General features: G+C 42.4%; 1 protein-coding gene and 4 non-coding genes across 5 annotated transcripts; all 5 read left to right on the forward strand.

Moving 5' to 3' along the window:
- Window positions 1-27: 27 nt before the first annotated feature.
- On the forward strand, window positions 28-26,147 carry NOP58 (NOP58 ribonucleoprotein). The gene is made up of 15 exons (XM_076342381.1): window positions 28-160; window positions 3,715-3,791; window positions 5,519-5,571; window positions 7,446-7,570; window positions 8,724-8,860; window positions 10,059-10,123; window positions 11,777-11,911; window positions 12,809-12,954; window positions 13,932-14,058; window positions 14,729-14,892; window positions 15,629-15,763; window positions 17,059-17,120; window positions 19,660-19,793; window positions 24,924-25,042; window positions 25,812-26,147. Exons 1-15 carry the CDS (start codon window positions 116-118, stop codon window positions 25,866-25,868), a joined length of 1,581 nt encoding a protein of 526 aa, XP_076198496.1. The 5' UTR covers window positions 28-115; the 3' UTR covers window positions 25,869-26,147.
- Window positions 5,839-5,927, forward strand: LOC143162652 (small nucleolar RNA SNORD70). The gene has a single exon (XR_012995743.1). It is a non-coding gene; the product is annotated as a small nucleolar RNA SNORD70 (small nucleolar RNA).
- LOC143162653 (small nucleolar RNA SNORD70) lies at window positions 11,063-11,150 on the forward strand. Its single transcript, XR_012995744.1, has one exon. It is a non-coding gene; the product is annotated as a small nucleolar RNA SNORD70 (small nucleolar RNA).
- LOC143162656 (small nucleolar RNA SNORD11B) lies at window positions 13,060-13,143 on the forward strand. The gene has a single exon (XR_012995747.1). It is a non-coding gene; the product is annotated as a small nucleolar RNA SNORD11B (small nucleolar RNA).
- On the forward strand, window positions 14,226-14,311 carry LOC143162655 (small nucleolar RNA SNORD11). The gene has a single exon (XR_012995746.1). It is a non-coding gene; the product is annotated as a small nucleolar RNA SNORD11 (small nucleolar RNA).

Below are 26,147 nucleotides of genomic sequence, written 5' to 3' on the forward strand. Positions count from 1 at the left end.
CCACTTCCGCTATCGCCACTTCCTCTTCCGCCGCGCGCGTGCTTGACTAGGGGTCCTGTCCGCTGGCGCACGCGGCCGTGCCCCCCTCCCTCCCGCCGCCGGTCCTGCTGCCGCCATGTTGGTGCTGTTCGAGACCGCCGCTGGCTACGCCATCTTCAAGGTGAGACGCAGGGAGGGCCGGCCGGGTGCGGTGCCTCTCGCCCGGCCGCCGTCCGTCCCCGCCCGGGTGGGTCTCGGCGCGGGGGGCGGCTGCCGTCCAGCAGCGTAGCAAGAGTAAGGGCTGTGAGCGGAGTGAGGGGAGCGCTGCGGGCGTGCGCTGGGCTTACGGGGGAAACACCGGCGGGGGGCGAGTGCCTCCGCGCCGTGCAGCTCCTCAAGGAGTTACCCCGCGCGGCGGCCCTGTGCGGTGCTTCTGGGCCCGGGCAGGAGCCGGCGGGGGGTAGGAGCAGAGAGGCTGCGTTGTGAGGGAGACCTCGGGCCAGAGGCGCGGGGAAGGGGCTGCAGCTGGCGTCTGAAGGCTCTTGGTGGGGGAGGAAGGGGGAATTCATCGGTAGTCCTGCCAAGCATCACCCTTTGCGCTCATTTTCTCCCAAGCCGTACGGGTGGATTTGGTAGGAGGGCGTGCACTCGTGGCCGTGCCCCTTTTGGAGTCTCTGGAGACATCCGGGTTTGGGTATGTTGACCACTTTCTCTTCCTAGCTGTGCCCTCGTGGCCCTCGTTCCAGCAAAACCTTGTGGATGCAGGACGGGGCGCGTGGGAGAGAGGCAGCATGTTCCCAAACGGGTGTGTAGGGTGCCTCGGCCTGAGTGCGTTTCCAAAAGCGGGGCTTGTCGGCTGGCTGAGCACACGGGCAGGGTGAGCATGCCTGCAGGTATAGTGCATGGTCTGACTTCTCTTGCTCAGCCGAGAACGTGGGCTGGGAGGAACAGACCGCTTCACAAGGCTCTGCCAGCCTTCTAATGAGGTGGCTCGAAGGCTGCAGTTTTATGGTGGTTTGAACAAGTCTAAACTAGAGCTGCTACAGTGCCGTGCTCCCCTCTGGCCTGTTCTCTTGCTCGAGTCTTGATGCCTGTACAGTTCCACTAGTTTGTTCATGCAATTCCACTAGTTTGTTCATAGAGTTTGATTATAATGCTTGTATTTTTTCCCCCCAGCTTAGTCTTTTTTTCTGGGTTTAGCTTGTGTGAACGCAAGCGCAGGTGCACAGAGAGCAAGGCGCTGGTTTCTTTTGCCCTAGCCTGCTGCAGAACTACACCCTTGGTGCTCTACAGAGCACTATGTTTACTTTGTCTGCCCTGAAACCTTTCCTCCTCATTGGGGTGCAGCTGTGCAATTCAGGCAAGGAGGATTTTAAGACGTAAGCCTCAGAGAGAAGACAAATACTTCTAAAAGCAGATAGCTTCTGTTCTGTGGTCTGTGTCCCCATTCCCCCCCCCAACACTTATACCTGCGGTACTAACATGTACAGCAGTCTCCCTGAAGGTTTTGCTCACTGGATGTTCACAATGGCTAGTATCCTGCACCTTCCAAGTTACTAAAAAAAACCCCAAACAGTTACCTGTTGAGTAGGCTCAAACCTCTTGTGCAGTGAGCCAAGGCCTTTTAACCTTTCACAGGAGCCAGGAAGGGCTGAAAATAACCCATATTTTAATTTCTGAAAGCAGGGTAGGCATAAAGCAAAGGTAGGAGGAGGGGCATAAAGAGAAATGAAGAAGTCTCTCTGCAGAAGTGCTGCAGCACTCCGCTGCAGGTGTCACCAGCTGGGGCGTGGGGTCTGGCTGTGATGTGTGTGCAAAGCGGCTAGAGGGCACCAGGCGTCAAGGAGCAGTGTTCAAAGGCAGGTTGTTAAACACCTAGTCCGTGGGAAAGACAGCGGACTGCAAATGGTGTCAGGGCTGGACTGGGAGAGAGGTGAAAGCTGTCTGCTGGAACTGAGCAGAATTAGTATTTTATTAAAATACATGTTTTGAGACAAGCTTTGGTTTTCCATGTTGATTCTGTTTTCAGTTGCCAAAGCCAGATACGGCGAGCCCCGGCCACAGTGTACAACTGCAGGGCAAGGCTCTCAATCACATAGTTTTCCTTTCTTAGACATGGTAGCTGTTCAGCTGCAAACTTGTGTCATTGTTACACTTGTATGTTCATTCTGTATCAAAATATTCTCTGCAGAGTTTAGCTTTTTTTCTTTTTAAAACAGTCTCTAAAGGTTGTCACTGCTGGGTTTCTTGGGGGGTTTGAGGGGGGTTGTTTGGGTGTTTTTTGTTTGTTTGTTTTTAGCTACTTGAGGGTTGGACAGAATTTGTGGTTCTGAATTTTGGGAGACGGTCATGGTCACCCACTTCCCTTTTCAGCAGTGCCCACAAATGTCCATTGCCAGCATAACTGTGCTCTGCCTTTATGCCTTGGTGATCAAGAACTGTTGTCCTCTGCAAGCCGTGTAGCTCTCAGGTATTCCCTTGCAGGTGTTGCTCCCATCAGAGGAGCAAACAGTCTAAATAGTAAGGGCAAATGGAGCATAGCCATGTTCTAGATCTTGGAAGACTTTCTCCAATGAGTCTTACTATCTTGCAGGACACAAAATATCCATAAGCATATAATTTCTATATACTAATAACCTTGATTTAGCAGCTTCTATGTCTTTATTTTTCTCTATGCACCCATGTCTGTTTATAGAGGCTGAAAATTCTGTAGGCCTCAGGGTAGGAAAGATGAATTGGAGGAAAGAATCAGCAGGCTGAGGAAAGGAAGAGTTTCGCCAAGGTTTTTCTGTGCCTCAGAGTCCTGTGGGAAATTAGTTACTATGTTTATTTGTTAGCTACTAACTGAGTTTAAAAAAGACGACCTCCTTTGATTGGGGTTTAAAAATCTGCAAGGAAGCAACATCTCATAATCCCAAGAATGATTTCTGCACTGCACCAACTCAAATTGCAGTTGTGTTGCATTTGCGTTGTGGGGGCAAAACCACAAGATTTTTGAGTGAGTTGTAAAGAACATAGTGTTATAAAGATTGTGACTGTACTGTTCCCCTGAGCACTTTTCTAGGAATTTGCAGTACACTCTGCGTTTTGTGAAAAGTGTGTAGGCTTGAGGGGTGTAATTGTTAATCTTGTGCTGTTTAAAAACTGAGGGGGATCCCTTTGTACAGAGATGGGATTAAGCCATTGCTGCCTCTTAGGTAATTCTCGGCTCAGCTGATTACCAAGCTGTGGTGAAAAGGCTTCTTTATAGTGATGTTCCCTTTCTTCCTAGGGCTAGATCAGATTAATGAAAATAACTTGTGGGATCGCTCCTTCCTGATGGGTGTATTTGTATTTTCCCAAAGTAGTGGCAGGTTTGGTTTTGGGTCACTGGGGTTGTGAATGAGTCCTGTAGAGGAGGTGGAGCAAGCCCAGTTTTGATAAACAAGGAGAGGGTTTTGCTTTAATGTGCGGGTTCAGAAGGACCCAGCCATTATTGAGCAACTTCTGTAATTTAATTGGAAGTAAAAACACTGTAATATTGTGTGTATTTTAGTAGGGTAAAGCTGCTGAGAGAGAATGATGAAACTGGAGATCACCAAAATTGAGTTTGTTGACTCGATCAGTATTAACTTCCAGTGGTTGGATACCCTGTAAATCTGCTTCAGGTCGTCTCTGCTGAATGCAGGGTTGAAGGTTGTTCAAAAGTGCTTTAAATATAGTTGTGTGGTGTTTTGTTTTGTTTTTCTTCTACAGGTTCTGAATGAGAAAAAGCTCCAAGAAGTTGACAGTTTATGGAAAGAATTTGAAACTCCTGAAAAAGCAAACAAAATGTAAGCAGCTTTATGTGGGGATAACAGCCTGGCTTTTGGAAGGACGTGACTGCCTGTAGTTATGCACATCTGAGGTTCAGAAAGAAGTATTGATTTTTATTTTTCAGTATTGTAAAACCTAAAAGCTGTGAACAATGATAATGTGAAGTTAGATACTCAGAGAAACTTAAAATGCAATATCGAAGTGAAAGAAATAACTTTTTTTCCCTTGCAGTGTAATTAAGCTGCAGAAGTCATTACCATGTGTCACCGAAGCAAAAAATTGAACAATATTTTAAGATCTGGATGCTTTGACAAGAACGTTCAAGCTTGTAATGCTGGAACTGGCTGAAATGACAGGTTTTTGTGCTCACAGGAAATTCTGAAAATAATAGCATGTGAATTGCTTTGAGTTGAGAGGTAGTGTTGTTGCCCATGCCATCAGTGAGTGTTAGCACCACTGTGTAGCTGTACAGAGATTGCAGTGTCCACTGACCAAGGTGGCCTTTCTAGCAAATTGCCCTAAAGCTGGGGACAATGGTGGATTCCTTCCAAGTCTGTCTAGGGTGTTTTTATTGGAAGATTTCTAACCAGCTTTGGTTATAACGGATACCTCTGAACAAGCTATGCCTTGTGGTTTGGATTTATCCTGCTCTGTAACAGTATTTAGAGGAGAAGCCGGAATATCCCGCATCTGCCTGTTTGTAGTGTTGTTAATCTTGTCTTGGAAACATCATCTTGGCCACATGCTAGACAGGATGTGGCTCTCAATGGATCTCTACTCTGATCAAAGTAATTCCTATCTCCTGCCTTTCTGAAAAGGCATCAGTATAAGCCTGGAGCTTCTGTTGGGCTCTGCAAATGCTTAACTCAAGCATTCAGCTTTATCTGTGACCTTGCTTCCTTTGCAGATACTTGACTCACAAAGAGCAGTGGTTAATCAGAACTGGATTAGTCAAATGCCTGTCCCTGACAAGGAATTTACTGGACTGAGATAGCTTCTTAACTGTACCTCTAGATATCAACACCACAGACTATGTGAGGGGGAGAGGGAAGCTGGGCCTAAGGATCTGACACAGTGTGGTTAAACACTGTCCATATGACTTTTGGCTCTGGTCAGCACTTAGGACATGGAAGAATTTTCTGTTGTTTGTTTCAAGCTCAGCTCAGAACTTGTATTCTAACATCTAATTACAAGGGAGGACTTGAGGATTCATGGGCAATGAATCAATTCAGTTTTAAAGTCTTTGAAGATCCATTTGGTTGAAAAGCATGTTAAATCTGAGCTGTGCAGGCTAGGCATTCCACAGAGGCAGGAGGTTCCCTTTTGAAGATGAGTGGGAAGATGTTATCATCAGTCAATCATCAGTGACACCTAGTTAATCGGGGTGCAGTGTTGAAATTTAGATGGATGGTGTCTGTCTTTAAATATGGACTACAAAACAAAAAGGGGGCTTAGGTTTTCTGATTATGTTGGTCCTAGAAATACTAAATCAAAATTCCTTACTTTTTTTTTTTTTTTTAAATAAAGTTTGTGGGACCCAGCTGGAAAGTGACATCGGGCTCAAACTTAATCAGCAGGTTTAGTGCTCTTCCTTCTTTTTGAGGATCTGGATATTGATCTCTGCTCTCTTGCAGTCTTATGGAGAAGAGGGCAACTATAATAACAGAGGCAGAAAAAAAAGTAAAATGGTTCTAGCATCTGGTTTATGTACATTCGTTTACACACTTGTATTTTTCTTCTGTAGAGTAAAGCTGAAACACTTTGAAAAATTTCAGGACACAACAGAAGCACTTGCTGGTAAGTGAGTTAATGCCATTCTTACAAAAAGAAAAATCCCTGGCATGCACTAGTTCACTCGTTAGTTACTTCTGTCTCTGCTCTGTTTCTTTGCTTAGTTTTTAAATTACAAATTTTTCAAAGTCAACTGTTTTTGTTGTTTTATGAGGTCATCCATCCAGTCTATAGTGCAGTAGAGATGTAATGAAGTCTAGTTTTTTCCTACCGTGCTTATTTCCCAAGCAGCTCACTAAGGAGCACTGTGTAGAAGGTTTTGACTGATACATGTAGCCTGTTGTCAATGATGGATTCTTGTTGAAGCTGAATATAACTGATTTGAGTCAAAATTTCGTCACTACCACTGAGACAACGGACAGATATCAGAGTACATATATTATTACAACTGCCCTTGTTTTATGGTCACATATTATGCATGCGTTTTTTCAGCCTAAAAAAATGCCTGTATTCCACTTAAAAGAAATTCAGGAGTTTAAACAAAATGGAAAGCCTTATATTCAATAATTTTTACTAATTCAACACTTAAATGCTTGATGCTGTGGACTAGTTTGAACAGAAACGATAAAAGTTGTAGCTAATCATTCAGAAATGGTGTGATTATTACTGCTGAATGTGCTGTATGACATCAAGTAGGTGGATGTTCCAGGTCATATTTACGACTAAAGAATGGATCTTCATATTCTGATGTGGTAGGAATAGCTTATAAAGGAAGCTAAGGAAACAAGAATGGAGACACTACCATCATGCATGAGATGCAAGTGAAACAACTGAGATTGAAGCTGCTGTATATTCTTCTCCCTGGCATATTTTTTGGATTATGTTGTTTTTGCATAGGTTTGGATTCAGATCATGTGTAGTTAGGCTGATTAAAAAAAAAAAAAAAGAACCCTCACAGAACAAAGCAACAAAAAACCCCAAAAACTTCTACTACTTTGCTTCAGGTTTACTTATCTGTGAAATGGGAGAGATTATTCAGACTACCTGTGTCCTATTTATTTTGAAGGCAAGGCTACGTATGTGGCTGTTTTAAGTGGGTTAGGAGCTATTGGCCAGCTTGAAAGGCAGAAACTTATCTCCATTGTAGAAAGGTTGAGAGGCACAGCACTTAAGATTTTACCCTTACATTTCATTAAGGTCCTGGAAATCAAAAATCACTGGCTTCTGCTCTGTTTACTGTGATGAAGGTATTACATCATCTACTTTAGTCACAGAAGTTCAGTGGAGCACAGAGCTGACCCGCAAAGAGAGTTGTATAAGTGCCTGCTTAAAATATATTGTGTGGGATTGTTAAGATTTTACAGATCTATTAATACTTGAGAATGAAGAACGTCCTTTTAAAATTCTATAGTCTACATGCTATATTAGAAGAGTTCTTGTCTGACTGCCCAGTCTGTGTTTGGCATCATTCTTTGTTGGGCATTACACAGTACATTGTCATCATCAGAGGATGCAAATAAGCCATTACTCAATTTAGGATATCATGGTTGCTGACTAAGAGACCTGGAAAATGGTTGGTTAATTAAATGATACACAGAATTTTCCTATATAACCTTGCCTTCAGAAATGTTAAACATATATCTAAAGCATATGGCATACTGTTTGTTGAGATCCTTAAACAAAATTGACAGAAATAGAACTGAAACCACATGGAGAAAGGAGAGGCAACTGGGAGAAGGGTTTCTGATTTAGGCTTCCACAGGAGCAAGTATATAATTTTCTTCTATTTTGATTTTAGCCACTGCATGGCGAAGTAGTATTGCAGCTCAGACTAGAACTACTGTGGGCAGTTAAAATAAAAATACCAAGTTAGGAGTACTATTTTTACAGGTTTTAGGAGGGGAAAGAAACTGCATCTTTGGTCTTTTCATTTTATACAGCATCCACAGCTCTTGTAGAAGGCAAGCTCAGCAAGAACTTGAAGAAAATTCTCAAGAAGATAGTGGCAAAAGATGCCCACGAACAGTTGGCTGTAGCAGATGCCAAACTTGGAGGTGTCATAAAGGTGATAACTGATTTTGCCATCCTTCCTTTTGTCTCATGCTACTGAAATCTTATAGTCAGGTTCCAGAGATTTTGCAATTAGCAGCAATGGATTATGCCGCCAATGCCGTGTTTGCAGTGTGGAAGATACCTAATCCTTATGATCAAATGTGTACTGCATGTATACTGGGAAGATGTCATCTTGAGTACACAAGTGAATGATATGGTGAAAGTACACTGAGGTGTTCAGGTTTGCTTGATTTCTCTCCTAAATATTGGTTAGAAACCCAGCAGATTAAAAAATTTCCCTAATGATCCCATCCAGAAAAAGAGTGGGGGGAGGAACCAAACAAAAAGCCAGCCAGGCAGACATGCTTATTCCTCACTAACAGATGCAGCAAAGTGGGGTTGATGACTTAATGTCTCGTTGGGAGTACGCATCGTTCTGCCTTCCTTAGGCTACATGCAGTTGTGCACATCCTTCAGTCTTTGCCTACCAGAGAAAGGAAGAAGTACGGTAGAGGTGTTCTGCTTTCTCCAGTGTCTCCTAGGTGTCAAATACCAGGTCCCCATCTCGTGTCTGATTGCTCCCTGTTCCAGTGATTTTTATTCTGACCACCTCCTCATGCTGTCTTAGGAGACTAGTGTAGGCTGCAAAATGAGGAGGATTTAGTGTTAAAGTGAATAATACCAAGGACTCTGAACTAATTATTCAGTTTTGTTCTCTGAAAAAGACCCAAAGCCCCCAACACTCTACCTCTGAATTTTCTTTCTGTGGCCAAGACAGCATGAGGAGGTGGTCAGAATAAAAATCACTGGAACAGGGAGCAATCAGACACGAGATGGGGACCTGGTATTTGACACCTAGGAGACACTGGAGAAAGCAGTCCACCTCTACCGTACTTCTTCCTTTCTCTGCAAAATCTTGAATCTTTGGTTCCAGTGTCTTTGTAGCAGGTAGAGCATTAGTTATAAATCTGTTCAAACTGGAATTGTTATTGTATGGGGAACTGGGGGTGTTGCTACCTTGAGCATCAAAGATGGCTGAAACTGTTGTGTGATCACAGGATTGCAGTGAGAAAACCAGGTATAATGGGATAAGGCTACTGGAAGAAGGGCTTTAGAGGAATGCCATTGTCGTGCCTGACTTTGGACCATTGATTTCCATCCTGCAGGACAAGCTGAATTTGAGTTGTATACACAGCCCAATGGTTACAGAGCTGATGAGAGGAATTCGCTCACAGATTGAAGGGCTTATTACAGGCCTCCCTTCTCGAGAGATGGCAGCTATGTGTCTGGGTCTGGCACACAGGTGAGTTCCTAGAACAGCTCTGTTTCATCCCATGTCTGCCCTACTCCTGTGTCCTTGGCTATGCTGTGTTGCTTGAAGTGTCTCTGAGTATGTGACATGGTCTCATAGTCTGTAAGTCAAGACACATCTGTATCTGAAATCTTGTTTTATAAAGGAAGGGATTTCCAGTTTGCACCTACCCTTTAGGGAAAGGCTTCATCTTCACCTGAAGTTGAAGTTGATAGCTTTCCTTTGCATGTTACGTACTTTAGGATTTGGTTTGAAATGTCTTTGTAGCAGTCAAATGGGTCATTTAAAACTCCATTGCCACTGAGCGACAAGGTGAAGACCATGATTTGCTGATTTATGCCAGAATAAATACCCATATAATACATAATGTAAATGTTAAAGGCAGAGTTGTCTTCCTACCTTGCTATCGCTGCCTTTTAGGTTTAGTGAAGCAGTAGTAGTTAAATACAAAGTTGTTGGATCAGCACGGGGCCAAGCATTCATACATGAGTGACTTTTAATCCATATCCTGAAATGAGCTTGTCCTGTCCAGGAGCCATTGGCAAGTTAAAGAACTGCTTTGCCATAGCTAATTCCTTAAAAATTAGATGCACGTTTGCTTAGAAAATGGGCATTAATATTGAAAAAGGACTTTGAAGATGCAAGTCCGCATTGATATCAAGTGTCTTTTACTGTAGCATACTGAGAAATTTTAAACGTACATTAAAGCCAGATGGTAATGGGCTTTCTCAGACAGTGAGAATCTGTTCCAGGAAGTTTCTTCTGTTGCTTCACGTTAGCGTTGCTGATATTTGCTGCTGGATAGGTACAGTTTTGTGGATTGTCTCCAGCCGCTGCAGAACTGGAAGTGCTGTTGACAAACACTTTTTGTGGGGAACCATGCAGAAAGAAACCCAACAGCCAATTTCCTGCCACAGCACTCACGTTCAGTCTGCTGCACATGGTACAGATAGCCTTAACTTTCCCTTTCACCCTGGTCACAGGGTATGTGCCTGTAAACATGTCAGAGCTGTTGTGAAACTTGTGTCAGTGTGGCTTCTGGCCACAGCTGAGAGCCGTCAGTGGCATAAAACTGAGCTGGTATGAATGAATGCACGGACAGCTATATTCATGTAAAATAGGAACAGGTGGGACATACTCTGCAGCAGGATGCCAGGATGCTGATGAAACTGTATTTCTGCCTCCTCAGCCTTTCCCGATACAAGTTGAAATTCAGCCCAGACAAAGTAGATACCATGATTATCCAGGCAATTTGTAAGTATATTTTGAGCTTAAATTATTAATGGATTCGGCTTAGGATAGCTGACTTTCTTTACATTGGTTACAGAAAAGCATTGCTGTCAATTTCCTCCTAGCATGTTTCAGTAAATTGGGCATTGGTGTTCAGCTAGGCATAAGGTGTGTTTTCTTAATAGGGTTTTCCACAAGCAGGAACGTTTTTAGGGTGATACAGTAAACTCGCGTCCACTTTTTCTTAGCATAGAGATCAGCTGAAATACAGGCAGTGTTAGTTCAGTCCTCTGAGGACTTCATTTCCCAACATGCCTCCCTTCTGAGTAGCGTTGGGAGAATGGGCCCTGCAGGACAGGATTTTCTGACCCTTCAGTTTGGTGGTATCTTGCATAGATACACAATGCAGTTGCTCACCACCCGCCGACCGATGCCCAGCCAGTCCCCGAGCAGCGGCCCCCCTGGCCAGCTTTCCCCAGTTTATGTACTGAGCATGACGTCACATGGTATGGAATGTCTCTTTGGCCAGTTTGGCTGTGCCCCCTCCCAGCTTCTTGTGCACCTCCAGCCTTCTCAGTCAGTAGAGCATGGGAAGCTGAAAAGTCCTTGACTAGTGTAAGTACTACTTAGCAATGACTAAAACATTGGTGTGTTGTCAACATTATTCTCGTGCTAAATCCAAAACACAGGCCTGTACCAACTACTAGGAAGAAAATTAACTATCCCAGCCAAAACCGGGACAAGAGGGCAATGTAGAAACTGACTCTTATGTTAGGCATGTAAAACCCACTGCAGTGTGTAATGCTGTATTCCATCTCCTTGCTTTCTTAATGGAAAACAGACTGAAATTGTAAACACAGCTAGGAAAGCCCATTCCTCATTTTTCCTTGGAGACATCCACATCATAATCAGCATTCTTGCTGTGAAGCAATGGTGAGGAATCCTGCTTGGAATATTAATTCCCAGACTGTTGTCAATGATGAAACATAGTTAAGCTGAAATTAATGATTTAATTCAGTTCCTTCGTCACTACCACTGAGACAACAGATGGGAATGTTAGTATTGCGTTAGCGGGAAATATTTTAGCCTCAGGGCTCTGTAGCAGTATATGCTGTGGGTGTTACACTCTTTTGTTGTAAATCCAGTTATTGGTCATATCTGGTAAATGGTGAGCCTGTTGGATTTGTGTTGGGTATATTTATATTATAAAGGCAACTAAAGGGCTTAATACAATCTTTTAAATCAAGTAACTGAATACAAGATCAGTTTCTCGCCATTAAAACGTTTTTCCTTAAAGTTTATTAGATGGCTAAGTTTTACATCAATCTTTTGTGTAGCACTTTGGCTGATTGAGAGGAAGAATAACTGGCTGCTGCTCCCCTTCCAGGGGAATGTGCTTTGCAGCTGTTAAGGGAGTCTGAACAAGAGTCCCAGTGATGAAACTTTCAGACCACGCTCGTGGGAATTCTAGTATTTCTATAATATTGTGCCTGGGATTATGCAGTTCTCTGAAAACTAAGGACTTCTAAAGTACTGCAGCTTATGTTTCATTCTGGTCTTTATGGGATAAAATACTTCAGTTTGTCTCCCTTTACACTATTTAAATTTGTTGATTTGAGAGTTTTCCATTTTTAGATTACCTTTTTAGAAAAAAAAGTCCATTCTTCTTTCTCTTAGCACTTCTTGATGACTTGGACAAAGAACTGAATAACTACATCATGCGCTGTAGGGAATGGTATGGTTGGCACTTCCCTGAACTGGGCAAAATCATCACAGATAACCTAACGTATTGTAAATGTGTGCGGAAAGTTGGTGAGTAATAAGGAGGAATGAGCCTGGAGAATGTTGCATGTTAGTATGCAATGCATTAACGGCACTGATTTGTAGACCAGTGACTCACTCATCCAGCTAGTCATGACCCTGTATACAATCCTGCCTTCAGCAGCAGTGTAAATAGGGCCAGTAGAAAAGTAGTGTGTGCTTGCATCTGTACGTTGATGCAATTTACCATTTTGAAGCTTAATAGAAAGCTAATACCGTATCACCAGCAGTCAGTTCTTCATGGACCACCAGCATATCTTCTTAGAATCACAATTAGTCAGCAGACCAGTTTGGAAATTAGCTGCCAAAAACTGATGTAAAGAGGATTGCTGCCTGTTTGTGGGTGTTGTTGGAGACTACAACTGCTATAATTATTCATAAGAGCAGAAAGAATGACCACTGTAATATCTTGGACACTTGCTTCGCCTCTTAGGCATGTGCTTTGTATTGATGATTTGATTTTTTTTTTTTTTTTTTTTAAATAATGAAGTTTGCAGTCCAGAGAGACTTGTGGTTTTAAGGGAGCTTTTTTCCCAATTGTAGGAAGGTTAGCTTTAGTTAGTGGTAAATGACTGCTTGCTTCCTGGAATTCTTCCTTTGTAATCTCGTGACTGAAAATTTTGCAGCAAGCAGCTACTGAAAAAGTGAAGTATGCAGTGTTACAGAATAAGGGCTTTTTTCCTAGTTTCAGATTTAATATTTCCAACCATTCTCAGCTAGTATAAACATAAAGTTAGAACGTTGACATATATTTTGGAGTTTGGAATAGGATGACAGCAGATTTGACTCACTGTTGTTACTTTGGCCTTTTATCTTCATCTGTTTCTGTGCTTTTTTACTAGTTCATCTTGCCCCCAGCACAAACATACTTTCATCTGTCCCCCACAGGAGACAGAAGCAATTTTGCCTCCTCTGATGTTTCTGACATCCTACCAGAGGAGATCGAAGAGGATGTGAAGGCTGCCGCTGAGATTTCCATGGGGACAGAAGTATCAGAAGAAGATATAAACAACATAATCCATCTCTGTGATCAGGTATGTACATGCGGATGAATAGCAATAGGAAGTCCACTTTAGTTAGCTGTATCAGAGCCTCTTCTACCAAGGAGAGGTTTTCCCAGGGCGTTGCTAACACACTTGTGATGGCAGTGATGATTCCTATATTGTTGCTCTCCTGATGTACAGACATGAGGGTGCACAGTCACTACCTCATCTGAGCCATCTCAGACTGTTGATGTCTGCACAAAGTCTTCTGAAAGTGGCAGTCTTACTTTTGGTTGGAATTTTGGCATCATTGTGCTTTTAAGTCCTTGAGATAAAAAGAGGCTATATAGCAGCATTAAATGAACCTTAAATAGCTTCACTTTTGAAGCTAGGTGATAAACCCTGGGTTAAAAGTGGAGCACTGAGGCCCCAGAAGAGTTAGGAGCCCTATCCTGCTTTCATCTAGACTGTATGTGAACTCCCTCTGACTTTAGTGGTGCCAGTTGGATCCCTTTGTGACTTTACCGGGGAGTGGCAGGGTTAGGAGTAGTGAGTTCCTGTTCTTGGTCTAGACTGGGCTGCTTTTTTATGTGCATTCTAATTGTGTGTATTTGTATGGAACAAGTAAAGAGCATTTATCCCATTTCAAGAGAATGGCGGCAAAGATTTATGTGAAAACTGAATGTGCCAGGGTTCTGTCCTAAAGAAAATGTCCTTACTAAGTATTTTTGTTCTGCTTCGCTGTCTTTGGCATGTTGTCAGCTCCTTCACCAGGAGCTTTGTTGAGAAAATAAGTTGCATAAGGGAATGAGCAATACAGATCCAATATACTTTGTGGATGGAGCTCTGCTCTGGGAATATGCCCTATATAAAGCATTCTGTAACTCTGGCCCATGGTTGTCTGGGCATTTTGCATTTTGTTAGTCTTCGTTGGAATTCTTGGCACTTCCTTATTTCAGTATATTTAGCTCTTAATATTTGTTGGTCAGCTAATACTGATTCCGGTAACCAAACTCTCTCTGTGCCAGGTGATTGAAATCTCTGAGTATCGGACACAGCTGTACGACTACCTGAAGAACAGAATGATGGCCATTGCTCCTAATCTCACCATCATGGTGGGTGAACTGGTTGGAGCAAGGCTCATTGCTCATGCAGGTGGGTTACACTGATCAGTGTAAATAAAGCTTAGATGACCTCATCAGAGGTTTTCTCTGAGAAGCTGGTCAGCTAAAAGCATTATGCAAGGCCCTGATGAACATCTCATAGTAAAGGGGGGGAAGGTGGCTCTTGAGGAATCTGAGAATACCAGCATGAGCTTGGTAGTAGTCTGTGATGATGAAGTTCTCAGTTGGCCTGAATTCTTTTTGGAATATGAGGGCAACTTAAGTCACTACCTCTTCTGAGACATTTACTGAGCCTCCTGCTGATAGCCCAGTCACTTCTGAGGTAAAATGCTGACAAACTGGCATTAGGCTTTTATAGTCAGACTGGCTCAAGGTAGCAGCCTTATTTCAGTTATCTATGCTGCAGTTCTGTGATGACACGTTCTTGTTGCCAGACTTTGTCAGGAGTAGGCATTACTCCAGTGGAATATGTTTTATTGAGTCAGCCACCTTTCCTGTTGCTGAAATCAAACCAAGACAGAGTTAGTTGAAGCATGAAAGACTCAAATGGCTTACCTGTCCTTCAGGAAATGAACATGAAGCAGCCTTCATAGAAATAGACGGCTCTGAGCTTCCTGCTTTTCAATAGCGTAGGAATCTAGCCTCCTGCTTCTTTAGCTGTTCCTCTGACAAATTACTACTGCTGTGTCACCTCCTTCTAGGTTCCCTCTTGAATCTGGCGAAACATCCAGCTTCAACAGTTCAGTTACTGGGTGCTGAGAAGGCACTCTTCAGAGCACTGAAGACTAAACGGGACACACCTAAATTTGGCCTTATCTATCATGCTTCCCTGGTGGGACAAACCAATACCAAAAACAAAGGAAAGGTGAGTTGCAGAGTTGTTTACCAGGCTGACTTTTTCCTGAGCATGAATATCTGTTGATAAGATGGCTTGGGCTTCACAATGCGGCTCTTTACATGGCTTGCTTTACTGTATTGCTTCATGGTTATGTGGAAAATGCCACTGTGTCCCACAAATCTTTGGATGTCATTCATTCCTGTTTGAAAAAGTGAATGGGATTGTCCATTCGACACATCTGAGTAATAACAGATGCATTCCTACTGAGTTATGATGTAATGCTGGCTTTCTGAAGGGGTATGTTATTACTTTCCTCCATATGATAGTAAACTAAGCTGTTACGGCTTTAGTCTTGCTTGAAAATCGGACTCTTGTTGTGCTAAAGCTAGTAAATTTTGTGGCTTGCTTTTAAAGAGCATAGGCTTTTATAATGCAGGTGGATGAATATGTGTTTGAATTGTGGAGAAAGCTATCCAGCCAGAAATTACACCTCAAACTAACCTGATCTAAAGGTTGGGGTAGAGTGGGTTATGTATAGCTAACTTGCTGTCTCGGATGTTTCCCTCTCTTTATCAAGAAAATAAGGTGTTACATTAACAGTATTTCAATGTTCAAAGAATGACGTACTAATTGTTTTTTGGACTAAACACTGCTAGTAAATGGTTACGTTGGTTTTTTTGTTTGTGGGTATGGTTTCCAGATCAGAGTGAATCATTGCCTTATGTAAAGTCTTAGCATTTAATATTCTTTCGGACTTTTCCAGATTTCTCGAATGCTGGCAGCTAAGACTGCCTTGACTATTCGCTATGATGCCCTTGGAGAGAATACCAGTGCCGAAATGGGAGTTGAGAACAGACTAAAAGTAGAGACGAGACTGAGGCTTTTGGAAGAGAGAGGGGTAAGTCTAGCAGAGGGCTGCATGAAGCTGACATTCTTGTTTACGGTATGGTTTTCTGATGCACTGCTTTCTGAGTCTTTTCCCTTCACTCAGTTGTGTGATCTAGTGTCACTCTTGTTCTGTAGTTTCTCCCACCCTTGGCTGGAGCAGTAGGGTTTGTAAGCTGGCTGCATCCATTTGTTTGTACGTCGGTTCTTCTTGTTTACATGCCTGTCTTCATTTACATTATACTGAAAAATCTTGGTTCTGAACAAGATGATTAAGATCATACCTTTACATTCTACTACATCTCTGTATTAATTGCAAAGATATGCTTATTACTTCATAGCTTCTTTCTCTTCACCTTAGAAGAAAGCGCATTTGGGTTTTCTCCCCCCCTCACATTTTCCACCATGGTTCCCCAAAATCTGAACACTGGTGATGCTTAGTCTTAAGGAGCTTTCTCTTTAGCTAAAGCAAGATGTTATTCCGCGAATTGGTGCATTGCTCTCCCATCACCTAATGCATATCCTGCCTCTCTCTACCTGCTGTTCCATATGTTGCCATTGGCACAGCATGCTGGGAGAACGTAGGGTTCACTTTCCTCTTTTAGGTGGCATGCCTGCTGCATGTGATCTTGTAAATCACAAGGTTTTTGTGATTTTTGTGATTTGTGAACTGACTAGGTTCAGCCTTGCAAGCCGGAAGATCTGATGCTAATGCTGTAATACTGGCATCGCTAGAACAAAAAAGAAAAATCCAGAAAAACCTGCCTGCTCCTCCTTGAGCATTTCATGGGAGGTGATACATCCTATCGAAACAAGGACAAGGAGACATGTTAATACCAAAACACAAACTGATCACCTGACAAGTACAAATTTAATTCAAATCCAGTTTGGGGCCTGTATTTTGGTTTTAAGATTGGCTTTATGCCAGGCATAGGGTGATACCTGCCCTGACATGCAGTTATCCTTGCAAAAAAAGAAAGTGTGCACAAATTTGAGCTGCTCTTGGGAATTTAGAAGTACGATGTTGTATGTCATGTGGCTGTGGTTGTTTGATCCAGTACTAGATGCTCTTTAATTGAATTGGGCTCTTGAAGAGCAATATTAGAAAGGCACATGCCTTTCTCACCCCAGTTACCTCCCTGTCACTATTCTACTCCCAGGTGTAAGACTCATACAGGTACACAAGAGCCTGACCAATAATATATGTCTATCTCTCCATTTTTAATTCTTTTCAGGAGCTGTAGAACTTGTGTTGTGAATTGTTTTCATTATGAGTAATTTGTTTTTCACTTCTAATTTTTTCTGTAGATAAGAAGAATAAGTGGCACTGGAAAAGCCTTGGCCAGGACAGACAAGTATCAAAACAAGAGGTGAATGGTTTTTCCTTTCAGCTTGGCTGAGTATAAATAATTCTCTATGGTTTTAGTTCTGAGAAGCTTTTTGGTTGTGGGCTGAGTTGACTGAAGATCCAGAAAACATTTTCTGTGCTCTTAAACACTGATGACAAGTCCCATTGCTAATGGGAATTTACATTTTCCTGCATTTTACAGTTGTGGTAAAGCCAGTGAACTGGAGAAACAGTCCTGATTTTCTAGTAGTAAATTACTGACATCATCAGATAACAAGTATATTTAGATGCTATCAGCATCAGCCCAAAAAGCTGACTAGTTTGGGGAGTTAGTATGTAGCAGCTTCATTTAATGCAAGTCTGAATAAATTAAATTTGAGAAAATCAGAGTTTGAATGAATTTCTTTGACATGGAAGCTGTCCTAGAGACCTACTTAGTCTTATTCTTAGAAAAGAAAAAAGCACCACTTGTTTTGAGCAAAAGCTTCTTTAGGTCCCATATGTAATAAGTAATACGTATCTTAAGCAATAGATAGGGTCTGTACCCTGGACACTGCTAGAGCAGTTTCTGGTGCCCAGAGTGACACTGTAAATTGCAAGTGGGACAACTGAACATCTAAGGGTTGGAGTGGGTTACTACTGGTCTGAGCTGCGACATCTGGGTTTTTCACTTAATTTGGTTGCAGGCTTCTTGCTTAGCTTGGCCTGCTTATTTTGCTGAGGGCAAGTGCTCAGCAAAACCAGTGCTGGGTGCTAGTTCTGTGAGAGAAAAAATAGTTGCACCCATCTGCAGTCCCCAAACATCTTTCTCAAGCCTAGCTGTAACTTTCGTTTCCATATGCTAGGCATTTCCAAGTGTAGCGATGGCTGTGATTCCTGGAGCAGCTTTTGAAGAGACAGCGTCAGTAAATGAAGCATCAGGGCGTGTAAGGAGGCAGTAGCTTAGGGAGGAGGGTGTTGGGGAGGCAACATGCGTGCAGGTTTTTGACCTCTTGAAATGAGGAGTCATGTATTCCTGCCAGGACACGTTTCTACTGTTAGACATGCTCTGCAAATGTGTCTAGGCTTGGGGGAGAGACTGAAGATAATCCCTGGCTGTTTGGCTTAGTCTGGCTGCCTAAAAGGGAAACTGACTTAGTCCCTGTCAAACTGTCCTAGTAGTACAAAAATGGCAGTATTGCTGCTTTATGGAGATTGTTTGAAGGGCTAAACTAGTGTTTTAAGGAGATTAACAAGAATCTCTTTAGTCTTGCATGGGACTATGGATCCTGTATAAATTAGCTACATCAAAGTAATGTTTCAGAAGTTAATTGTAAGGTAGTTTTTTAAATATGAGGTTCAAGTGAAGCATTTCAGTATGCTTTCCAAAAAAGATGTGAGAGAATGCATTACCTATCTCTGGCATGTTTATTTGCTGATTATTTTTTATTACTTTTCTATTTATTAGTAGTATTTTGACAATGACAAGGAAACCAGCGAGCTCTTGTCGAGGTTTAATTGAAGCAGAGTCCAGTGTTTGCAAAAGGCTGCATAATCAATTTCTATAAAGCAATATGCAGCGTTCATACCCATAAGAATAATTTCTGATGCTTAGAGGATGAATTGATGGTACTGTCTGCTAGCATTACCACATGCTTCCCAGTCTAGTCACTAGTCTCAGTTGCTTTTGTAACCTGTGCAAGGTAGCTACTTCAGACTCCTATTTTAGAGAAGTTCGGATGCTCAGTATGTGGCTGGCGGGGGGAGAGGGGAGGAACAGTTAGGCTTACTGTTTTAAAACTCCTTTCTCCTTCAGTAGGAATTCTGTTCTGAATGAGTAAGAAAAAAATTGCTTCATTGCTATTAGATGATTCAACTGCCCCTGAAAAGGTCCAGCTGAAGAGCACTGGGTTTCAGGGTGGCTGGTTCTCTGCAGCCTGTAGAGGAGTTTGGGACTGAACAAAGGAGCATGTAATACTCAAGAAGAGGCAGTTTCAGACACAGATTGGGTATTTGCATGCCCCATAAAGTTTGTGACACAAGTGATAGAGATGAGCCATAGCATTACCCTGCCGTGTGAGTTGTGCCCTGTGAACGTAATGGTGGAGAGGCAGTGCAGAAAAAGTGAAAGTAAAGCTACTGCTAATCCTGTATATATATTACCCTTAGGGTATGCTTATAGGGACTTACCAAACTGTGGGGAGCTATATGCTTATGACCATACACAGCTACGATGGAAAGGCTTTCAGCAGCAGAGAGATCAATCTAATGGGTAATTTAAGTTCTCTGTAGAGCCTTGAACAGATATAAACCAGAACCAAACTCTTGCTTAACTGGTGTCTTCTGTTCAGATCAAACAGTTGTACTTCGTGGGGTATCTCCTGTGGTCATGATTATTGATGAACCATTCATGTATTTGAGAAAGGGCCTTGCTACCTGTAGATGCTTTGTTAGCTGAGCAAGATTGATTTGTGAATATTCTTGGGAGGTTGTGTTGGAAAGTTTACGTTCAGCTGCAGGATCTTACCTGGGGGCTAGCTCTTCTTTTTGTTACTTAAACTGACTTGTTTTCTTCATTACAGCGAAGTAAAAATATTTGACCCATCTGGTGACTCTACGCTTCCTGCTGTTTCAAAGAAACGCAAAATTCAGGAGGTGGAAGAACAAGACACAGAGGTTGCTGTGAAAGCAAAGAAGTTCAAAGCAGAGATGAAGGGTTAGTTGCTGCATCTGTGCTGCTGGCATGTCGCTGTGTGCATTCTGCAGTAGGGCTTAACATTTACAGCCAGCCACAATACCTGGTTATTCTCCTTGGGTATGACAGTGTATTTAAAAAAAAAAAACATCCTTTATGGACTGACACCAGACTGCAGTCAATTTACTTTAAATATCTGCTTTTAAACAGTTGTAAGCATATAAGAACACTTAAAAACAAAACTCTACTCATATTCTTCTTGCAGAATTTCTTGCTCAGCGGGTTTGTATTTAGTGGGCCTCAGTATCTTGAGGACAAAAAAGCTCTTTTCTGTAAAACCAGAACTTGCCCAATTTTCTTTAAAGAATACTGTTCTATTCTGTATAGAAATGTTTTCTGGCATGTTTCAACATATAAACATTGAATGTCAGAATTTGAGGTGAAATGATGCTTGGAAATTTAAGTCTGAATTTACATAATACATGAACAATTGTTATTCTCTGGAGAGCTAAAACTGAACTATGGCCACAGTTGTTCTTTCCTTCTCTGATAAGTTACTGTGTGAAGAAAGATTCTGGACTGCGACTTCAGAATAATCTGGTTTTATATTATGGTTCATTTTAAGAAACATTCTCTCTCCAGCGTGCACTTCAGCACCTCTAAATGGCTGGCCTAATACTTGCTATGATAGTTGTGTACCCAGTGTGTAACTCGGGAGGGGAAAAAAAGGAAAAAGATTACTTTAGGTCACTTCTTAAGACCCTGAGCCAGATCTGGGCATGAGTTGCTCCCAAGTTTTGTCAACTACCCGTGCCTGCAGCAGGTGAGGGCTGTCAGAGCCTTCCCTTTCTGTCCTCCTCTGTGTTGCTGTGTTCTAGAGTATCAGAGTGTAGTTATGCTGGTTCTGTACCTCTTCATGCTCAGCTGACGCAGAGGTGTGATCTTTCCACACGCTGGTTGGTTCATGGTGTCTGTGTATGTGGATGGAGCAACTTGTAGGAACCTAAACTTAGCTGAGAACTAGTTACGCTGGAAGGAGAATCCTGTGTGCTATAAAGCTGAGATCTGTGCCCCAGCTTGTTCTCTTGTACTTACCATAATGAGACAAGAACACGAGTACTTCGGAGGCTTGAACTTTGCCCATTTGCTTTTTTGAGAATGTGGGTGTTCTCACAGCTACTGCTTTTGATAATCTTTTGAGCTAACTTCCCTTACTGTAGTCTCAGAATTGTTCCCTTGGGCTTCTCTTGCATTATCAAAGCAAGTGTTGACATCTTGCAGGCGTGAGCTGCTTGCAGGTGAAATATTACACTCATTTCCAGCCTGGTCTCTTCCAGTATGAGAAGGATGTTTCTGTTCATAAATATATTATTCAATGGTTCATGCTTTTATACACAAAACCTGCTTGTGTTTGCTTCCTTTGCTTTATTGAGCATTGATACCTCCTGGTTTAGGGGTTGGGTGCAGCTTAGCAGGTATCCTTGAGCTAACAAGAATTATTTGAGCAGTAGATGGTGTTCAGAATACTTGTGGACTACTGAAATCTGCGCTGGCTGGTTTGTTTGTTTGTTTTTTTAAACTTCCCAAAACCTGAAGTACAGGATTCAGATGTGTTGCTTTTCTTTCTGAAAAGATAGGGCATCCTTCAGATATGTGGTTCATAGCTCCTGCTTTTTCCCAGTTCTTCATGTCAACTGGGTCGTTTTAGTTGGATACTTGGGCATTAGAACTAACTGTGCCAGTTGCTTCAGATTATGGAAGAAGTGTTTTCAGAGAGCTTATTTATGTCATATCACCTGTATGCAGAACTAATCCCTTCAGCCTGTTCTCTTGTACCCTTTAAAATAGCACTGCCCCTATTGACCACCCAGCAAAGTACATGGGTTTCCCTGACATAGGCTAGGCAGACCATGACCTTGCTCTTTTCCAGGATAGTTGGTATGACTGCACAGCGTGCTAGAGGGGTGGTGGCGGTTCGAGGAGTTTGAGTAGTTCAGTAAGTTCCGTAATACACAGAAGAGAGCAGAGGAGGTCCCAACATTAAGATTTATGTTGCCTGTCCACTTGAATATACACGAGCCTTTAATTCCTGCTGTTCTTGGCTCTATTCTTTTTGATGCAGTGCTCTGTTAAGCTTTTTCCTGGTCAGAGATTACACATCCAGACATAGTGTTGTGAAAGAAGTCTCTGCCCCCTCCTTCCCCATGCTGTTTGTGCAGCTGCATGATAAATGGGGGTGGTGGAAAAGCAGCCCAGGAAAAAAAAGGAGTTCTTCAGCCAGATCAATTTTGATCCACTTTGTATTACAAGAGGAAGGTAAGGGGCAGGAATAAGCTGGGAAACTGCCACTGAAAAGCGATTTGTCAAACAATTGCTTTAATATTTGTTGTAAAGGGGGACAGTATTTTGAATTGTGCTAGCCTGAAATGTAAATGTTACTGCAAGATGAGATGTGTGGCATTTTCTCTCCCCCTGGTTGGGGTGCATGTATGGCAGTACTTTGGATAGGAACTGGCAGGGGGGTTGGGGGTGAGGCATGACTTCAAACCACTTTCACCTTTTACACCTAAAAAGAAATCAAGCGGAAGGATAGTGCCTGAAACAAGTTATAATCCACTTAAGGAGTTGTCTGTTAAAACCTGTTTTAATGGTGGGGGAAGGGAAACAGGACAAGTATTTTTTAGACTACAGTCTTTGAAGTTGAATGTGGCTAGACAGAATGCATACCACCAACAGGGCTAGCCAGTGCCCCCAATGAAGTGCTCAGCTTGCATTTAAGCATAAGGATATAGTAGCAGCTAGTCACTTGGAAAGGTCTCTCTTGAAAAGAGAACTATCATCTTAAATTAATGGAGTGAACTCTGCAAGACACAAAGCCTTGAATGACAGCAACATCATGACATGGTGTCTTTATTGATAGGCAATGTGACTTGATTCTGTACATGCAGAGCATCATGTGGAGGAGGGAGGGTACATCAGGCTGGTGTGTAAAAGCTTAGAGAAAACTGGTGGAAAATGGGTGAGTGATCTCTCTGCTGGTGATCTCCAGCACTGCACAGGGCCATCAATCAAACTGCTCTTCCGAGTGCTGCTTTCTGTGCCTCAGTGCCTGATAGTAAGAGCTGTTGGCTTTCTTGTCAGCTGCTGTGTATCACAAAGAAACCCCACTGGGCTTGAGTGACTTCAGAAGTGTTGCACCCAGAGGGAAAAGACCAGCACCCCTGAAGCCTTTATCCTCATTCTGCCTAGGTACAAATATGCGAAGTCTTGTGATGAGCTTTGTTAGAAAGCAGCAACTGAAATCTTCAGGAAGGCGTCTGCTGCTAGCTGTGAGAAGTGACAGTGCCTATAAGTGCCCAGTGCATCATCTGCGGTTGTAAATTGTGACAGGTTCCGCTGCCTGTCATCAGACTTGATGACATGTAGGGTAATAACAAGAAGTTATTTTTCCAAAGTTGCAACCCAACATTTTGCTTGAAAATACATAGCTTACCAATCCAGCTGAGTGAAAATGTGTCACATAGCACAATGTGATGCCTATCTCCTGTTGTACTGTATGGCTTTAATGTAGTTTATGCTTATTTTTCAGCTATTTTTTATTTCCCTATGTCATACATAGAGAGGTGAGGATACTTGTTTTTACACGTGTTTTGAATGCCTTATGCTTGCACACTGTTCACTGTGAATGATGTGTATGGCAGAATCCACTTACAATTGTATTTACCAGTTCTTTTATCTGGAATCCTTTGCTGTTTTGCTTCTGGCATTTTTTAATGTCAGAAAACTGCATGTGTTAGCTGGCTGTATTTTCCTGTAGACATGTCTAGAAATTTTTTACCCTGAAGCCAATTTTTTTGTCTGAAGCTTATGTTAGAGGCAAAGATTGAAGTGTATTTTTGACTCGTGTAATCCTTCTGCTGCCTTGAGGAACTAAACTTGTGACAAAGTACAATCAAGATGTTAGGAGGTTGTGTGTTTTCAGGTTTTCTATAATTGCACTGGTTTTGTTTCTGTTCTTTTTCTAAGTGGTAGTGCTTCAAAATGAAATTGATTTGTTTTTTGGGGGGAGTACAGTGAGAAAATTACTTCTTGAGTCACACCTCCAGTAGCAACTGTACACACCACAAACTTCGCTGGTTTCAGCATCCCAGTTTTGTGGCTACTGAAGGACAGTGGTCGCTACGTCATGAACTTACTCATGAGTACTACATACTGAGAAACTTGTTATCTAGTACTGACTCAGTTGTGCAAACAAATTTAACTTGGGTGTGCTCCAGTAACAGTCTGGCTACTGCATAGGCTGTCAGCTTGGTAATGATTTCTGCTTGGTTTCTTTACCTAGAGATTCCTAAGACTGTGGTATGTATTCTAGAAAATGAGTAGTAAATCATAGTGCCTTTACCACTGAGATTAGATAGGCCAGCTGTTGACGAATAGTTCTGAAAAATAAATGTAAGAGGGCATTATTAAATCTTTCCTTGGGTTAACATTCCTCTCAGCTTATATAAATAATTCAATTCCTGTCTTCCAGAACAGGAAAGAGTTTCTGCTTTTGCATTAAATACTTTGTTAGCTCAGCATTAAGAGATCTTTGTTTTTGCCAGTCTAAACGGTTAAGAAAACTGGTCTGCTTCTTAGCAAATTTCCAACATCAAGATAGGGAAATCAGTTGCGAACAAGCTACTGCTGGCTGAATGCATTTCTAATGTGGGTTTTGGAGTCCTTCCACTGCTCTCGTGATGCTGGTGAAAATATTTGCCAAACTGTGGACGGTCTGTTTTCAGAAAGAGTACTTGAAGATAATTTGGCAGACAAATGAAAACATGCAAGCTTGTTTTAAACTTTGGGATCAGCATATAGGAGTGGTGTTTGTACCAGGAGATGTGAATAGTGCTGTCTGAACATTGTCACTTGTGTCTTAGGTAGTTGTATATTTTGATTGTAACAGGGAGTAGTCATGCAGGTGAGGGCAAAGTGGAGAAAAAATAGGTGTAGAGAGATGTAAAGAAGGGGCAGTGTGGTATTCAGTATTTTGCATTCTTACTATCATCGTTGCATCCTCTCGCATCTCATAGAAAGCTTTTCCTTTTGCCTTTTACACTCTTAATAACTGACAACCTGCCTTTAATTTTTCTTCCTTCTGTGGTACAGAAGAGACAACTGTAGAAGATAATGAACCTGTCAAAAAGAAGAAAAAGAAAAAGGATAAGGAAAAGCAAGCTGAAGAAGAGGTACTGAGTGAGGAACCCCCCACCAGCCCCACAGTTGAGGTGAGGCAGAATTGCACAGCTACCTGATTCTTTATGGGAATGGATTCTCTCCAGAACATAAGGAGCGAGGGGGGAAAAAAAAATCCTTATCTGTATAACCCATGGTATGCAAGGACAGTTTTACTCTAGTAACTTTATTTCATGATATCCATCACTGTAATGTCCAAGAAGATTTGCACTACAAAATAAGGTCTGGGAAATTTGTGACTGTAATGCCTCCATGTACCAGGAGTGTTTCCCCTCCTTTCCTCTGCCCACCCCCAGCTTTAGTCTTCTCTCTTTCTACATCTTTTCTAGTGGGGAGGGTGTCCCTTGATGCTGATCCACAGGCATCTGTCTAGCGTTTAGGACTCACAGGGAGCAGAGGCTGTGCCTGCTGAATTGATGAAGCATCATTTGATGTCTCCAAGCAACAGTAGAGTGGACGAGACCAAACCAAACTAGTTGCTCAGTTTTGAAATCCTGTTCTTAAGTGGGATTTCATTTTCTCCCCTCTCTTTAGGGCAGCTATGCTGCCTGAAGCAGTCTGACTGCAGTGCTGAGCTGCCAGCAGTGTGGCAGACAGCGCAGCTTCCCTTGCCCACTGGCCCCACTGTGCTGTAAGCACCGAGTGCATTTAGCAATAGAGGAAGGGGACATCTCTTGGGTTGTGCTTTGCTGAGTATGGCAGCTGCTGTGATGCTTTGAGTGTGAGCTTGGTTGCCTAGCTACATGTGTTGCTTTGCTTCTCCATTATGGTTTGTTCATAGCAACATTTGTTTGGTTGCAGAATACAGAGAAAAAGAAGAAGAAAAAGAAGAAAATGAAAGATGAGGATGAAGACTGAGGACCAGGGGTCAGCGCTGGCCCTTGGACAGCTGCTTCAGAGTAGCATTTCTTGACATAATTTCTTTAGCCTCTTGCTGAAAACTGTAACTTCCCTGTGTTGCAGGAGGGCAAGGAGATGGATTTGATAGCTGTCTTCTGCCCTGGAACAGGATACCCCAGTATTTCTGCTGCTTAGGAGGATTGCTGGTTTTTTGCAGTTTTTGTTGAAAAGCTCACAATAGATCCTCTTTTCATATGCAGTCTCCACTGATAAGGAATAAAAACGTTTTTATGGAGA

This window comes from Aptenodytes patagonicus, chromosome 6 (genome assembly GCF_965638725.1).
Source record: "Aptenodytes patagonicus chromosome 6, bAptPat1.pri.cur, whole genome shotgun sequence".
In the NCBI taxonomy this organism is placed as follows: domain Eukaryota; kingdom Metazoa; phylum Chordata; class Aves; order Sphenisciformes; family Spheniscidae; genus Aptenodytes; species Aptenodytes patagonicus.